The 17500-nt window shown below is 43.3% G+C and overlaps 1 protein-coding gene across 4 annotated transcripts in view; it reads left to right on the forward strand.

Moving 5' to 3' along the window:
- Window positions 1-17500, forward strand: part of LOC128689376 (organic cation transporter protein) — a 108628-nt gene that overhangs the window by 80095 nt on the left and 11033 nt on the right. For all 4 annotated transcript variants that reach the window (XR_008407153.2, XM_070086188.1, XM_070086187.1 and 1 more), the window contains 7 exons: window positions 9994-10348; window positions 10518-10656; window positions 12722-12833; window positions 14667-14770; window positions 15619-15773; window positions 16309-16477; window positions 17340-17487. Coding sequence is in view for 3 of the 4 variants with exons in the window: in XM_070086188.1 (XP_069942289.1) it covers window positions 10261-10348; window positions 10518-10656; window positions 12722-12833; window positions 14667-14770; window positions 15619-15773; window positions 16309-16477; window positions 17340-17487 (915 nt within the window). In the remaining variant the exon portion in view is untranslated. The remainder of the gene's footprint in view (window positions 1-9993; window positions 10349-10517; window positions 10657-12721; window positions 12834-14666; window positions 14771-15618; window positions 15774-16308; window positions 16478-17339; window positions 17488-17500) is intronic.

The following is a 17500-nucleotide window of genomic DNA, read 5'->3' on the forward strand; positions in this document are numbered from 1 at the left end:
TACTTTGCCATTTCTTGAACATTTCTGAGTGAGTTGTTTCTAAATTCATTAATTTTATCACACTCCAGTACATAATGACGCAGGGTGTGACAATAATCCATCTGGCAAAGTTTACATTTCGTTTGGTCTACATCTGGTGGTGGGGATTTAACCTGCCAAAGATACTTGTAACCCAGCCGGAGCCGGGCAGTAGTGACATCCAAGAGTCTGCTTATTTTGTTGGATGCACCATAGACATGTGGCTCCTCCTGCATGATGGAATGATGATAGATGGACTGACCTGTGTCAATCTCCCTAAGTCTTAAGTTAATAAAGCTCATTTGAAGTTCTTTTCGTATTATTGTTCTCAAACTGCTAACTGACAACCCAAGATTGTAATCTACCCCCTCGTCAACATGTAGAAACTCTATGCCATTAATATGATCATGAATTTTTATTAACTAAACAAGAGAGTCACTGTATGTTAAGACCAAATCCAACTTATTATATTCCTTGTCTTGTTCTTTCCTGACCACCGCAGGGGTGACTAGTCACCCCGATTAAAACAAATAAAACACTGTTTTATGGCGCCCTTCCTGGATGTTGGGAAACAGCTCCTGATCGAGGGAAATAGGACGTCCCGTCCTTTTGGATCAAATCTGATCATCTCCAGTTGCACCTCAGGAGGAATACGACCCCTGCGGATATGGCGCTTTCCCCCATGAATGTATACTCTCCCCTTTCCCTCCTTCACAGGTCATTACTCACGCAACATTTATTGAAAGCTTATTAACTTCTTCATACTACAGGTTATCATTAACTTGATTAGGTAATCACCTGGCGAAGGCCTCATTAATTTCCGGGTGTGAGTAATTTTCTCTAGTAATTAACTATCCACTCTTGCGCTGGGGTACGTGTTGAAATTGTCATTTTTTTTTTCCTGCTACCTGCTGGCGGAGCCCAAATTATCCAACTTTTATACCTACAAATAGATCCTCACGCATCGATATTGCTTTACAGCGAATTGTTAGTGTAGTAAAATTATTGATAACATTGTGTTGACCGAAGAAAGGATGTTGTTCTTGCATTTGTTACAATGACAAAAGTAACTGGACCCTTGCAACCGCATAGGGGTGAATATATATGAGTGTGCGCGCGCACACACACACCTGTGACGAGCGAGGTTCCACAGGGGTTAGTCCTGGGACCCGTGCTGTTTCTGGTGTATGTGAATGACATGACGGAAGGGATAGACGGAGAAGTGTCCTTGTTTGCAGACGATGTGAAGCTAATGAGGAGAATTCAGTCGGATGAGGACCAGAGAGGACTACAAAGGGGTCTGGACAGGCTACAAGCATGGTCCAGCAACTGGCTCCTAGAGTTTAACCCTACCAAGTACAAAGTCATGAAGATCGGGGAAGGGTAAAGAAGATCGCAGACAGAATACAGTTTAGGGGGCCAAAGACTGCAAACCTCACTCAATGAAAAGGATCTGGGGGTGAGTATAATAGCGAGCACTTCTGAAGCGCACATCAACCAAATAACTGCTGCAGCATATGGGCGATTAGCAAACCTAAGAATAGCGTTCCGGCACCTCAGTAAGGAATCATTCAGGATTCTGTACACAGTATGCCAGGTCCATACTTGAGTATGCAGCACCAGTCTGGAACCAACACCTAGTCAAGCGCGTCAAGAAATTAAAGAAAGCACAGAGGTTTGGAACGCGACTAGTCCAGGAGCTAAGGGGCATGTAATACTAGAAGTTAACGGAAATCGACGACACTGGAGGACAGGAGAGAGGGGGGGACATGATAACAACATATAAAATACTGAAAGGAATTGACAAGGTGGACAGAGACAGGATGTTCTAGAGATGGGACACAGCAACAAGGGGTCACAGTTGGAAGTTGAAGACTCAGATGAGTCACAGGGATGTTAGGAATTATTTCTTCAGTCATAGTCATCAGGAAGTGGAATAGTCTGGAGAGTGATGTAGTGGGGGGCAGGATCCATACATAGCTTTAGGAAGAGGTATGACAAAGCTCATGATGGAGCAGGGAGAAAATGGACCTAGTGGCGACCAGCGAAGAGACGGGACTAGGAGCTGTGAATCGACCCCTTCAACCACAATTAGGTGAGCACACATATTTTCGCTCCAAATTACAACTAGTGTATAAACACCGAGGCAGGTATCTTTGTGGGACTACCCCCACCACCAACCATTATATTTTACTAACAATTCCCACCAATCCTATTATGTTTCTCCAGCAAAAGAGTTTAGCACATGTTAAGTGCGAACATTACCCACAGACAATTACAGACGGTTGTGTAGCCTCGTCGACTCACAACAAAAAAAAAAAAAATCCCGACATTTCACACATTTCTGTGTTTGCACATCCGAGGAAAGGACTAAGCATAAAAGACAAAAGTATGTAAAATAAGCTTTTATTCTGGTCAACGCTTCGCTCTAAGTAAAAAGAAACGTACTAATAACGACTTGGTATCCATGCTTATTTTTGTTGGTACACATTTCTTTCCGAGTATATTAAAAGTTGTGGCTTCTCAGTTTTTTTTAACAAGTACAATTTGGTTGAGTGCAGTATTATTATTATTATTATTATTATTATTATTATTATTATTATTATTATTATTATTATTATTATTATATATTATTATTATTATTATTATTATTATTATTATTATTATTATTATTATTATTATTATTATTATATTATTATTATTATTATTATTATTATTATTATTATTATTATTATATATTATTATTATTATTATTATTATTATTATTATTATTATTATTATTATTTCTTGTTAGACCGCACTTTGAATATTCTATCGAGGTTGATGTCCTAATTATACAAAAGACAAAGTTAGGCTGGAGAGGATACATAGAAGGGCAGTTAAGCTCGTACCATTAATAAAAAAATACTGTATGAAGACTCACTCGACTTTGTCTCTTATGAAACAGAGACTCTAATTCAGACCTTAAAGATATACACAAATATAGTTTTGATACAATCACAAAGGACCATTTAAAGCGCAAAATGAATCAACTTGAAACAGTGGGAGGAAAATTCGCGGCAAGAGATGCAACATGAACGCCTGTAAAAGCTTGTTTGTAAGCAGAATTATAACAACACTGGACAAAACACTTGTTGAAACTGTAAATCCAAAAGCACTAGTCATTTAAGAGCCGGCTGGACCAGCTCTAGTCATCTAACAGCCGGCTGGACCAGCACTAGTCATCTAACAGCCGGCTGGACCAACACTAATAATCTAAAAGCCAGCTAGACCAGCACTAATCATCTAACAGCCAGCAAGACCAGCACTAGTCCTCTAACAGCCAGCTAGACCAGCACTAGTCATCTAACAGCCAGCTAGACCAGCACTAGTCATCTAAAAGCCAGCTAGACCAGCACTAGTCATCTAACAGCCAGCTAGACCAGCACTAGTCATCTAACAGCCAGCTAGACCAGCACTAGTCATCTAACAGCCAGCTAGACCAGCACTAGTCATCTAACAGCCAGCTAGAACAGCACTAGTCATCTAACAGCCAGCTAGACCAGCACTAGTCATCTAACAGCCAGCTAGACCAGCACTAGTCATCTAACAGCCAGCTAGACCAGCACTAGTCATCTAACAGCCAGCTAGACCAGCACTAGTCATCTAACAGCCAGCTAGACCAGCACTAGTATCTAACAGCCAGCTAGAACAGCACTAGTCATCTAACAGCCAGCTAGACCAGCACTAGTCATCTAACAGCCAGCTAGACCAGCACTAGTCATCTAACAGCCAGCTAGACCAGCACTAGTATCTAACAGCCAGCTAGACCAGCACTAGTATCTAACAGCCAACTAGACCAGCACTAGTATCTAACAGCCGGCTGGACCAACACTAGTCATCTAACAGCCAGCTAGACCAGCACTAGTATCTAACATCCGGCTGGACCAACACTAGTCATCTAACAGCCAGCTAGACCAGCACTAGTCCTCTAACAGCCGGCTGGACCAACACTAGTCATCTAACAGCCAGCTAGACCAGCACTAGTCATCTAACAGCCAGCTAGACCAGCACTAGTCATCTAACAGCCAGCTAGACCAGCACTAGTCATCTAACAGCCGACTGGACCAACACTAGTCATCTAACAGCCAGCTAGACCAGCACTAGTCATCTAACAGCCGGCTGGACCAACACTAGTCATCTAACAGCCAGCTAGACCAGCACTAGTATCTAACAGCCGGCTGGACCAGCACTAGTCATCTAACAGCCAGCTAGACCAGCACTAGTCATCTAACAGCCAGCTAGACCAGCACTAGTCACCTAACAGCCAGCTAGACCAGCACTAGTATCTAACAGCCAACTAGACCAGCACTAATATCTAACAGCCGGCTGGACCAACACTAGTTATCTAACAGCAAGCTAGACCAGCACTAGTCATCTAACAGTGAGATAGACCAGCACTAGTCATCTAACAGCCAGCTAGACCAGCACTAGTCATCTAACAGCCGACTGGACCAACACTAGTCATCTAACAGCCAGCTAGACCAGCACTAGTCATCTAACAGCCGGCTGGACCAACACTAGTCATGTAACAGCCAGCTAGACCAGCACTAGTATCTAACAGCCGGCTGGACCAACACTAGTCATCTAACAGCCAGCTAGACCAGCACTATTCATCTAACAGCCAGCTAGACCAGCATTAGTTACCTAACAGCCAGCTAGACCAGCACTAGTATCTAACAGCCAACTAGACCAGCACTAATATCTAACAGCCGGCTGGACCAACACTAGTCATCTAACAGCAAGCTAGACCAGCACTAGTCATCTAACAGCCAGATAGACCAGCACTAGTCATCTAACAGCCAGTTAGACCAGCACTAGTATCTAACAGCCGGCTGGACCAACACTAGTCATCTAACAGCAAGCTAGACCAGCACTAGTCATCTAACAGCCAGATAGACCAGCACTAGTCATCTAACAGCCAGCTAGACCAGCACTAGTCACCTAACAGCCAGCTAGACCAGCACTAGTATCTAACAGCCAACTAGACCAGCACTAGTATCTAACAGCCGGCTGGAATAACACTAGTCATCTAACAGCCAGCTAGACCAGCACTAGTATCTAACAGCCGGCTGGACCAACACTAGTCATCTAACAGCCAGCTAGACCAGCACTAGTCCTCTAACAGCCGGCTGGACCAACACTAGTCATCTAACAGCCAGCTAGAGCAGCACTAGTCATCTAACAGTCAGCTAGACCAGCACTAGTCATCTAACAGCCAGCTAGACAAGCATTAGTCATCTAACAGCCAGCTAGACCAGCACTAGTCATCTAACAGCCGGCTGGACCAACACTAGTCATCTAACAGCCAGCTAGATCAGCACTAGTCATCTAACAGTCAGCTAGACCAGCACTAGTCATCTAACAGCCGGCTGGACCAACACTAGTCATCTAACAGCCAGCTAGACCAGCACTAGTATCTAACAGCCGGCTGGACCAACACTAGTCATCTAACAGCCAGCTAGACCAGCACTAGTCATCTAACAGCCAGCTAGACCAGCACTAGTTACCTAACAGCCAGCTAGACCAGCACTAGTATCTAACAGCCAACTAGACCAGCACTAATATCTAACAGCCGGCTGGACCAACACTAGTCATCTAACAGCCAGTTAGACCAGCACTAGTATCTAACAGCCGGCTGGACCAGCACTAGTCATCTAACAGCAAGCTAGACCAGCACTAGTCATCTAACAGCCAGATAGACCAGCACTAGTCATCTAACAGCCAGCTAGACCAGCACTAGTCACCTAACAGCCAGCTAGACCAGCACTAGTATCTAACAGCCAACTAGACCAGCACTAGTATCTAACAGCCGGCTGGAATAACACTAGTCATCTAACAGCCAGCTAGACCAGCACTAGTATCTAACAGCCGGCTGGACCAACACTAGTCATCTAACAGCCAGCTAGACCAGCACTAGTCCTCTAACAGCCGGCTGGACCAACACTAGTCATCTAACAGCCAGCTAGACCAGCAATAGTCATCTAACAGTCAGCTAGACCAGCACTAGTCATCTAACAGCCAGCTAGACAAGCATTAGTCATCTAACAGCCAGCTAGACCAGCACTAGTCATCTAACAGCCGGCTGGACCAACACTAGTCATCTAACAGCCAGCTAGACCAGCACTAGTCATCTAACAGTCAGCTAGACCAGCACTAGTCATCTAACAGCCAGCTAGACCAGCACTAGTCACCTAACAGCCAGCTAGACCAGCACTAGTATCTAACAGCCAGCTAGACCAGCACTAGTATCTAACAGCCAGCTAGACCAGCACTAGTATCTAACAGCCGGCTAGACCAGCACTAGTCACCTAACAGCCAGCTAGACCAGCACTAGTCATTTAACAGCCAGCTAGATCAGCACTAGTCATCTAACAGCCGGCTGGACCAGCACTAGTATCTAACAGCCAGCTAGACCAGCACTAGTATCTAACAGCCAACTATACCAGCACTAGTATCTAACAGCCGGCTGGACCAACACTAGTCATCTAACAGCCAGCTAGACCAGCACTAGTATCTAACAGCCGGCTGGACCAACACTAGTCATCTAACAGCCAGCTAGACCAGCACTAGTCCTCTAACAGCCGGCTGGACCAACACTAGTCATCTAACAGCCAGCTAGACCAGCACTAGTCATCTAACAGTCAGCTAGACCAGCACTAGTCATCTAGCAGCCAGCTAGACCAGCACTAGTCATCTAACAGCCAGCTAGACCAGCACTAGTCATCTAACAGCCGACTGGACCAACACTAGTCATCTAACAGCCAGCTAGACCAGCACTAGTCATCTAACAGCCGGCTGGACCAACACTAGTCATCTAACAGCCAGCTAGACCAGCACTAGTATCTAACAGCCGGATGGACCAACACTAGTCATCTAACAGCCAGCTAGACCAGCACTAGTCATCTAACAGCCAGCTAGACCAGCACTAGTTACCTAACAGCCAGCTAGACCAGCACTAGTATCTAACAGCCAACTAGACCAGCACTAGTATCTAACAGTCGGCTGGACCAACACTAGTCATCTAACAGCCAGCTAGACCAGCACTAGTCACCTAACAGCCAGCTAGACCAGCACTAGTATCTAACAGCCAACTAGACCAGCACTAGTATCTAACAGCCGGCTGGAATAACACTAGTCATCTAACAGCCAGCTAGACCAGCACTAGTATCTAACAGCCGACTGGACCAGCACTAGTCCTCTAACAGCCGGCTGGACCAACACTAGTCATCTAACAGCCAGCTAGACCAGCACTAGTCATCTAACAGTCAGCTAGACCAGCACTAGTCATCTAACAGCCAGCTAGACCAGCACTAGTCATCTAACAGCCAGCTAGACCAGCACTAGTCATCTAACAGTCGGCTAGACCAGCACTAGTATCTAACAGCCGACTAGACCAGCACTAGTCACCTAACAGCCAGCTAGACCAGCACTAGAATCCAACAGCCGGCTAGACCATCACTAGTATCTAACAGCCAACTAGACCAGCACTAGTCACCTAACAGCCAGCTAGACCAGCACTAGTATCTAACAGCCAGCTAGACCAGCACTAGTATCTAATAGCCGGCTAGACCAGCACTAGTCACCTAACAGCCAGCTAGACCAGCACGAGTATCTAACAGCCGGCTAGACCAGCACTAGTATCTAACAGCCGGCTAGACCAGCACTAGTCACCTAACAGCCAGCTAGACCAGCACTAGTATCTAACAGCCAGCTAGACCAGCACTAGTCATCTAACAGCCAGCTAGAACAGCACTAGTATCTAACAGCCGGCTAGACCAACACTAGTATCTAACAGCCAGCTAGACCAGCACTAGTCATCTAACAGCCAGTTAGACAAGCATTAGTCATCTAACAGCTAGCTAGACAAGCATTAGTCATCTAACAGCTAGCTAGACAAGCATTAGTCATCTAACAGCTAGCTAGACAAGCATTAGTCATCTAACAGCTAGCTAGACAAGCATTAGTCATCTAACAGCTAGCTAGACAAGCATTAGTCATCTAACAGCTAGCTAGACAAGCATTAGTCATCTAACAGCTAGCTAGACAAGCATTAGTCATCTAACAGCCGGCTAGACCAGCACTAGTATCTAACAGCCAGCTAGACAAGCATTAGTCATCTAACAGCCAGCTAGACAAGCATTAGTCATCTAACAGCCAGCTAGACAAGCATTAGTCATCTAACAGCCAGCTAGACAAGCATTAGTCATCTAACAGCCGGCTAGACCAGCACTAGTCATCTAACAGCCAGCTAGACCAGCACTAGTCATCTAACAGCCAGCTAGACAAGCATTAGTCATCTAACAGCCAGCTAGACCAGCACTTCGAAAAGATTCAACTAGATACAATGCTGGGGCAAAATTTGGTCAGTGAATTCCCAATGTTAGTTCAGTAACTACGTTAGGACGAACAGTTAAGAATGAGCCACCCAAGGTATAAAAATGTTAATGGTAGAAGCAGGGGGAGCAGTGGCTGTCAGAGCTGTGGCTACTGGTACCCTGGTGTTTGATACGAAGCTGCTCAGGATTTCTCATTGTTTTCATCTCCCTGTACCACATTATCCAGAAGCAGTAGTGGTAACTTTTAAGCAGAAACAATGCTATACACAGCTAGGCGGGTGGCAGTCCCATCTAGAGAGGTTTCTTTAAGTGCCCCTCGAAACTTCTAGTATATGCAGGCAACACTACCTAACAGAGCAATATTATACGTATAGACAGTGAACCAAGTTACACTAACTAACCTCACCTAACAAGACTAATTAGCTAAAGACAGAGTATACTGTAGTGTACATTGACCTAGAATACTACACTTACAACTAAAAAATAATGATAAATGTAATGAGCCTACAAGCAAGGAACAGTATAAGAAGCAATAAGAAAATGTAAAAAATCTTTAACTTTCTGCAAATGCTTAGAAATAATTCAATCAGCAAATGGAGTACCAGTATCACCCAACATTTTAAGTCAGTACACACCCAGGTTGACCAGGTGTGTGGACAAGTTATTCAGACTGAGCAACCTAACCTGCCCAGTACACTGGTTTGTCACAGTTGAGTTTAGCCGCACCATTGTTTTCGGTCACATGATAGCTTCATATTTAAATTCGACTCATCTTGCAATGCTTAGCTGCAGCTGAGTATAAAACAAGTTACTGGAACGGTACTGGAAAGAATGATTTATTACGCACACTTCAGATTGTCGGAGCGAGTTTATTGCATAGACTCGGCAGTGCAACATTGAGTGGCGTGATGTCAAATATATGTGAAAAGTGTAAAATACGTGGCTTAAGTCATGTGATTGGAAAACCTCAATATCAATTTCTTAGGCATCCAAAGCTGTAAATAGTTTAGTAACATCGTTTCCTTTTACATTTTAGTTTAACCCGTGTATCATATTCCAAATAAACTACACAGAATAATAATTTTCCATATACACCTGGAAAATCCTAGAGGGACTAGTACCGAACTTGCACACGAAAATCACTCACTACGAAAGCAAAAGACTTGGCAGACGATGCAACATCCTCACAATGAAAAGCAGGGGTGTCACTAGCACGTTAAGAGACCATACAATAAGTGTCAGGGGCCCGAGACTGTTCAACTGCCTCCCAGCATACATAAGGGGGATTACCAATAGACCCCTGGCAGTCTTCAAGCTGGCACTGGACAAGCACCTAAAGTCGGTTCCTGACCAGCCGGGCTGTGGCTCGTACGTTGGTTTGCGTGCAACCAGCAGTAACAGCCTGGTTGATCAGGCTCTGATCCACCAGGAGGCCTGGTCACAGACCGGGCCGCGGGGGCGTTGATCCCCGGAACTCTCTCCAGGTAAACTCCAAAACTTTTAATGCGTGTGAACTGATGTGACGGTTTTGAATGCACAGATCGCTGAATATTCCTTCCTGCCCAGTGCTTCGTAATGTCTTCATCTCCTTCTGCAGGATCTGCCGTTGGAGGGGCCTGCATGAAGACGGACGCAGCCTATCTGAAGATCATACCTGGGCCTTCCCTTCGCCAGGCGTTCGTTCCCCAACCTGGACCTTCTCTTTGCCATCCGCTAGTGGCCCTGACTAGAAATTCCCAGGTTCTAGGTATACATGGGCCCTCTCTGTGTCAAGTGCTTGTTTCCCCGCCTGGGTCCTGTCTTCGCCAGGCTATAGTTATTCCATCTGGTTCTTTTGCCAGACGCTACCTCCCCCACCTGAACGATGCCTACTAACAGCAAGTTCGATGACCTCCTTGTCCAATTGGAGACGGGCAAGTGGAACTTCATGTTCTACATCGCCACGGGATACTGTAAGTACGTCTTTGTGCGTGTACGTGTGTGTGTGTGTGTGTGTTGCTGCAGTTAGTGTATGCTGGTGTTGTGTGTTGCTGGGTACAAGGAAAAGTTCTTGTATAAACATTCGTTCATTTTTGTAACCGCTAGGGAGCCCTTCAGTAACACCGAACATTTTTGTCACAGGGAACATGTGTCTGGCTCCTCACATCCTGGGCATGGCCTTCCTGGCCCCCCAGGTAGACTACTACTGCGTCCCTCCCGAGAACGGCTACACCGTCACCTCATACTCCTTTGGTCTCAGTGGCAAAAACATCACATCAACGTAAGTTGCCTTTTATTTTTTAAACCTATCCTCGTTTGGCTTCGTTAATTTTCTTTCGATGTTCCTAACGTCCATTTCCTAACGCTTCCTGTCAGCTTACAAATTTTATTTTTATTTATTTTGGGTTTAATAGATTAGAGTCATTTAGGTTCGGTTAGACTAGGCTAAGTTTTTCAACTGCCTAGTATTGTAAATCTGTGCTATAAGGCCACAAAATTCTTTCACTCCTACTTTCAGTACCCATGGTGATATATGTTGTCACGTCCCATGACTTTTGATGTATCTAGCTCTTTTATTAACTTCATTGTTTCATCGTTTGATATGTGATTTCCGTCCAGTTTCTGATGGTTAGCCTTTACATCCCTGCTTTCTGGCACCATTCCTGTCTCTCAGTGAAAAAAAACTCCTGAATCTGCACTCTCTAGAAAGGTGTAGAATTAGGGGGGATATGATTGAGGTGTTTAAATGGAAAACAGGAATGAATAAAGGGGATGTAAATAGCTTGCTAAAAATATCTAGCCTAGAGAGGACTCGCAGCAATGGCTTTAAGCTGGAAAAATTCAGATTCAGGAAGGATATAGGAAAGCACTGGTTTGGCAATAGAGTTGTGGGTTAGTGGAACAAACTCCCGAGTACCGTCATAGACGATAAGACCTTGTGTAGTTTTAAAAATAGGTTAGATAAGTACATGAGTGGGTGTGAGTTTGACCTGACTAGCTTGTGCTACTAGGTCGGATGCCGTGCTCTTTCCTTAAGTGAACGTGACCTGATTTGACTAGGTTAAGGCATTGGCTTAAGCCGGTAGGAGAATTGGACCTGCCTCGCATGGGCCAGTAGGCCTGTTGCAGTGCTCCTTTTTTCTTATGTTCTTAAATCTTCTGATTAATTCCTCGCATACTTCTGTCGTCCTCTCTTGAGTACTCCTCCCTTGTTCAGCCTTATTATTTGATCTTCAGCAGTTATCTTCCTTATACAGCTGTGTAGTAGTTTCGGCTCCAATTTGTCCTAAACTGTTATGTTATTCTTGAACTGACACTTGGCTTCCTTTCTTGTCCATGCATGGTTATTCCTAGTTATTCTGCTTACTTCGCAAGTCTCTGTTGTTTTTTGTGTTCTTTACTTTTTCGTCTCCGCAAGTCTGATTAAACCACTCCTTCTGATAGGTATAAACCTTGTTGTGGCCTCCTGCCACTTTCTGGCGAGACCTATCACTTCTTACGTTATCTGACCATTCAGTTCGTTGTCTCATTGGATTCCTTCCAGAAAGTCTCGTCCCTGCATTGTCTCCTCTTCTGTAGCCTGGTATATCACTCATTTTCTCTTCGGGAGGCCTGGTCTGGGACCGGGTCATGGGGTCGGTGACCCCTCCAAAACCGTCTGCAGGTCACGTTAATTAAAGAAGGCTTCCTGATGACAGGAACATTCATGACATTCTAAGCACCGCTAGTGTATCAACTTTTCATCATATTTTGACCATACTGAGGTTAGGTTAGGTAAGGTTTGTCAGGAAACAGGACAAGTGTTTCCTGACGCGGGTCTTAGTCAGATGATGACCCGCCGTTGGAGCTTTTGGTCATTTGACCGAGGCCTTCCGCTGGCTTACCGGTCCACCCCTTTAAAAATTATGGTCAGTTATAACCATTTAGTTACTTGACCATACTGAATTACTAATAAAGTATTCTCCTTATCTTTTCTTTATTAGCAGAATAATACATATATATATAAATGATTTTATGTAATGTGTTTCAAGTGATCTTGAAAACAGTGTTTATTATTAATAAATAATATTTTATAAAACATTAACTTCATAAACGAAAAAAAAATATTTATAGTGAAATAACAAGAATTACAATACTTACGGTAACTTAAATTATAATCTGTAAGGGCTCATTCGGATTAAGCGCTTCCCATGTATGGCTCTCAGTACACAATTATATAAAGAGAGTTTACTTTAATCCTTAATTAAAGTATACTCGAGTGATGAGAAACAGATTACCTGCACTCTTAATGACCCTAATGGAGTCGATAGGTTTTAAACTCCATTAACCAACAAATTCTCTTACAGAGACAACTGCTTCTATCTGACGAACAGCAGCGGTGGTGGAGGCTTCGTGAAGGAGGGTTGTACCTCCTGGAGCTATGACAACACCACCTTCACCTCCACCCTCACCTCTCAGGTCAGTGTTTGCTGACTTAATATCTCCTTCCCTTCCTTGCCATATATTAATCACTTCAAAGCAAATCTGGATTTTTATTTGCAAAATCATTTTATTGTAGATTACTTTTTTTTAACTTTCCGATATCTTCAAAAGCTATATATTTTTTTTATGGTATCAGCCCCACCATTTTAAATGTGATATATATATATATATATATATATATATATATATATATATATATATATATATATATATATATATATATATATATATATATATATATATATATATATATATATATATATATATATATATATATATATATATATATATATTCTGATGAGAGCAACACTTACCTCAGTAAAACAAAAATCCATTGTACCATGCTTTAATTATCCTGAGATATTGGGGAAGGGCTGTGCCCGTAGAATTTCCTGTTTAAATATGTCATTTCTACATTATTATCATCTTTCATGCAATCAGTCCCGTAGTTCGATCGTCGGCGCACTCAGCTCACACTCTGAGGTCCGGAGTTCGAATCTCCGGTACGGCTGGAAAATATTAGAACGTGTTTCCATAAGAAACACGCTCTGTCCTTGTTCATCCATCAGTGTAAAATGGGTACCTGGGTGTTAGTCGACTGGTGTGTGTCGCATCCTAGGACAAAACTGATCTAATTTTCCCGAAATGCTCTGCATAACAAGCGGCTTTTTATATAGTAGTATGTTATTGATGTCAGCTATGGTCTGTATACCTTGTACTTGTAGAAATAAGGATATTATTATTATTATTATTATTATTATTATTATTATTATTATTATTATATTATACATCCTTCAAGCATACTCTCTCACCCCGTTCAACACACTCCATCACCCCTCTCACATTTCTGTAACAGGATCCCCACATTTCTCTACCAAATTCCCACACTCCTCCAACATCTTACCTCTTTTGAGCACATTATCTCAATCATCCAAAACACTCCATCACCCCTGCAAGTAACTTTCACACCCCTTCATTTCCTAAAACTTTCTTAAAATAGAGTATACCTGTAGAGGGTTTCGGGAGTCAGACCCCCGCGGCCCGGTCTGTGACCAGGCCTCATGGTGGATCAGAGCCTGATTAACCAGGCTGTTACTGCTGACCGCACGTAAACCGACGTATGAACCACAGCCCGGCTGATCAGGTACTGACTTTAGGTGCCTGTCCAGCACCTTCTTGAAGGCAGCCAGGGGTCTATTGGTAATCCCCCTTATGTATGCTAGGAAGCAGATGAAGTTTTGGGCCCCCTGACACGTACTGTGTTGTTTCTTATCATGGTAGTGGCGCCCCTGTTTATCATTGGGGGAATGTTGCTTCGTCTGTTGAGTCTTTTGCTTTTATGTTATTATTATAATCATGGGGAGCGCTAGACTCGGAGGATTATACAGCACACGTGGGGGGGGGATGGAAGGTATTCAGGCTCAATTCAGGGCATTGGAGCACAGATCCAATTTCCTAGATCAAGATCCCCTCACCAGCGTCGAGGAACCTCCCTTGAGTGACGTGATTGTTTACAACTGTAAGCTTTAATGACCTGGGTGCCCTACAAAACTAATAAGAATTACCAGGGTATTCTTTAGATTTGACATTCATTATTTCTAAATTCATAGGGAAGCGCTTAAACCATAATGGTTATCCATTACATAGAAGAAAGAGGAGGCAATCTAGTTTTGTCATAGAGAAGCATAACTCCAATTCTTTGGATCAGGAGCCCCTTACAGTGTTAAAGTAGGGAACCCTTGAAGGTTGGGTGCCCATCACAACATGAGCGATAATGGGTTACTGGAGCTGACTTTTCGCTATCGTCAGTTCGACTTGGTGTGCTCGTCGGAGTACCTGAGGGCCACCTTCTCCAGTATCTACATGTTCGGCACCTTCTTCGGGGCACCCATCAATGGAAACCTCTCTGACAGGTGAGACGCTCACCATTTCTCACCTCTATCAGGTAAGATATACCATCCTTCTCCAGTATGTGTTGATATTGGCTTCAGTGAACATTATGCTTGTACAATCTCAACACTAACTCATCCTTGGTAAATATTTAGTACAGGGATTAGGGTAAACTCTCAGCATATATTCACCGAGAAATACACCTCTGGGTTTATATCTCCTATGATATATATGGTTGGTTTGAAGGTCATTTAGGATGCATGTAACCTGTTCACCAGCCAAGAATACGTAAATCCGTTAAAGAGGAATTAAGGTTAAGGTAACCTCTCACCAAGAGCCGTACACCTCTCTGTGTATATGCGTAGGTTGGTTGGTTAATCGAGTTGAAAGCGTATAGACTTCACGAGGGTCATTAAACTTGTACATAACATGTTCACTACCAGACAAGAATACTATAATCCCTACAATAGGGATTAAAGCAGTCTCAGCATATAAACGCCGAGAAATTGGCTAGTTAATGGGGTTTAAAGTCTATCAACTACACTAGGATCATGGAGGCTCCACGTTAACCTTTCCAGCACCAGACAAGAATATGTCTAATTCCTAAAACGGGAATTAAACTCTCAGTAGATACAGAGAGCTATACACCCCCTCAGGGTATATACGTATCCTGCTTTTGAATACTGTGAAACGTAATTTTTGCATGAATTTATTGCTTGTAAATTAACAAGAATTATAATGCTGACAGAAAATTTGAATATATTGTTTTAATTAATGTGATTAACCGTAAATATACAGAATATCATAATTGTGGTAATTCTGTAATAAAATTAGAAATTCTGCTGACATTTGTTACTTGGTGGCGAGACAGGTTGGGCAGGAAGACAACGCTGACTGTGGGAACACTTATCTATTTCTCACTGGCCATCGGTTCCTGCTGGATCACTGTCTTCTATGCTATACTGGTGGTCCGCTTCATCCTCGGCTTGTTACATCCTGCCATCCTGCAGTCTGGCTACATCCTGGGTGAGCTTATATTGCTAGCTAGGCTGTTTTTTTTGTGTGTGTACACCCACAATAACGTACATATACATTAACAAGCTCTCTTTCTTTACACAGTTTTGCAAGATTAGGTAAGGTTCCTAACTTTGTTTAGAAGCTAAGAGCTCTCTCTCTCTCTCTCTCTCTCTCTCTCTCTCTCTCTCTCTCTCTCTCTCTCTCTCTCTCTCTCTCTCTCTCTCTCTCTCTCTCTCTCTCTCTCTCTCTCTCCCCGCAATCTTATTCTATTATTTACCATTTCCTAATTTATTCATTATTTCCTGCTATTCTTCGATATTATACCTTGAACCAACTATTTTATTGATGTTATCTGTTGAGCACTGGGACAGTTGTTCCACTTAATACACCTTTTTATGTAACTTGCATTTTTTTTTTTTGGGGGGGGGCTTTGCGCTGACGGAGGCCTAACAGGCTGGAGTGTCTCGCGACACATTTTTCTTGTTCACTGGTCGACGAAGTTCAAATACAGGTCTATATTTGTGGCTTTTCTTACTGGTTACAGCATTGGAGGTGACGGAGCCTAAGCACAGGTCTGTGGTGGGCATCATGCTGTCTCTGCCCTGGGCGGTGGGCACGATGGCCTGGGGTGGAGTGGCTTACCTGGTCCGAGAGTGGCATTGGCTACAGCTCATCATCACTCTTCCCAGTTTCGCCATGTTACCAGCACTCTGGTAAGTCACTCATTATAATATCAAGTTAATATGAAACAGCTAAAACCCAGTGAATCATTCAGTACTAAAAGATAATTGAATTTAGTCTAATGAAATTTCGATTTTCTACAATGACTCCTCGTGGGCCATCGGCTTTCCTGCCCTTGTCCTCATCAGCTTTTATTTTACATATGCCACCAGAGATACTTCTGACTCTGTCTCGTCCAGAAAATCATTCACATTTACCAGACTTCCTTGTTTCTTGTGAGCTCTCCTCCTTCCTTCTACACTCTTATTGCCAGGTATTTATTTGTCGTCTTCTGATATGGATGTTTTGGTTCAGATTTTGTTTTTGCTGCTGTGTCGTTCTCTAATTGCCACTCAGTGTATCATCTCACCCCTACATGTTAATTTCTGGCTCTTCTGTTTTCATGTAATTCACTTTCTATATTATTCCATGTTTTGAACTTCTTGTTTTTTTTTGTCTGTATATTTAAAACACAGGCTCTCTTTGTTACTGCTACCTCTTCTGAGTATTAAGTTCTCTTCATCCTCCCAGCACTTTCTGACCAGGTTCCCCATCTCATTCATTGACTTTCCTCCTTTTCTCCCATTCTGAGGATTTTTTTTTACCTCCTTGACTCCTTCCAGGGAGTGTTTAACTTTCTTTCCTGGTCCTCATCCAATTTGTTCTTCAAGCCAGCTTTTGTCAAATAAAAATAGTGCTAACTACTTTCTTCTCTCCCCTTTCGATTTTCTTGCTGGTTCATGTGATTTCGGAGTAGCCAGGTGATAGATACTATCACTTCCTACCCGTTGTCGATACATCGGTAGCTGACAATGCAATGCCTTACAAGACTTGAGCCAAAACTGCTGTTTTCAGGTTCCTGGACGAGTCGCCTCGCTGGCTGATAGTGAATGGTCGCTTCGACAGAGCCCTGAGGGTGCTGCGCAAGGCCGCCAGGTGGAACAAAACTACTCTCCCTTCTACTGAGGAACTTACCCTCCTCATGAGGGCTATACAGAAGGAGGTGAGCAGAATTC

Source organism: Cherax quadricarinatus, chromosome 18, assembly GCF_038502225.1.
Source record: "Cherax quadricarinatus isolate ZL_2023a chromosome 18, ASM3850222v1, whole genome shotgun sequence".
Taxonomy (NCBI): Eukaryota; Metazoa; Arthropoda; class Malacostraca; order Decapoda; family Parastacidae; genus Cherax; species Cherax quadricarinatus.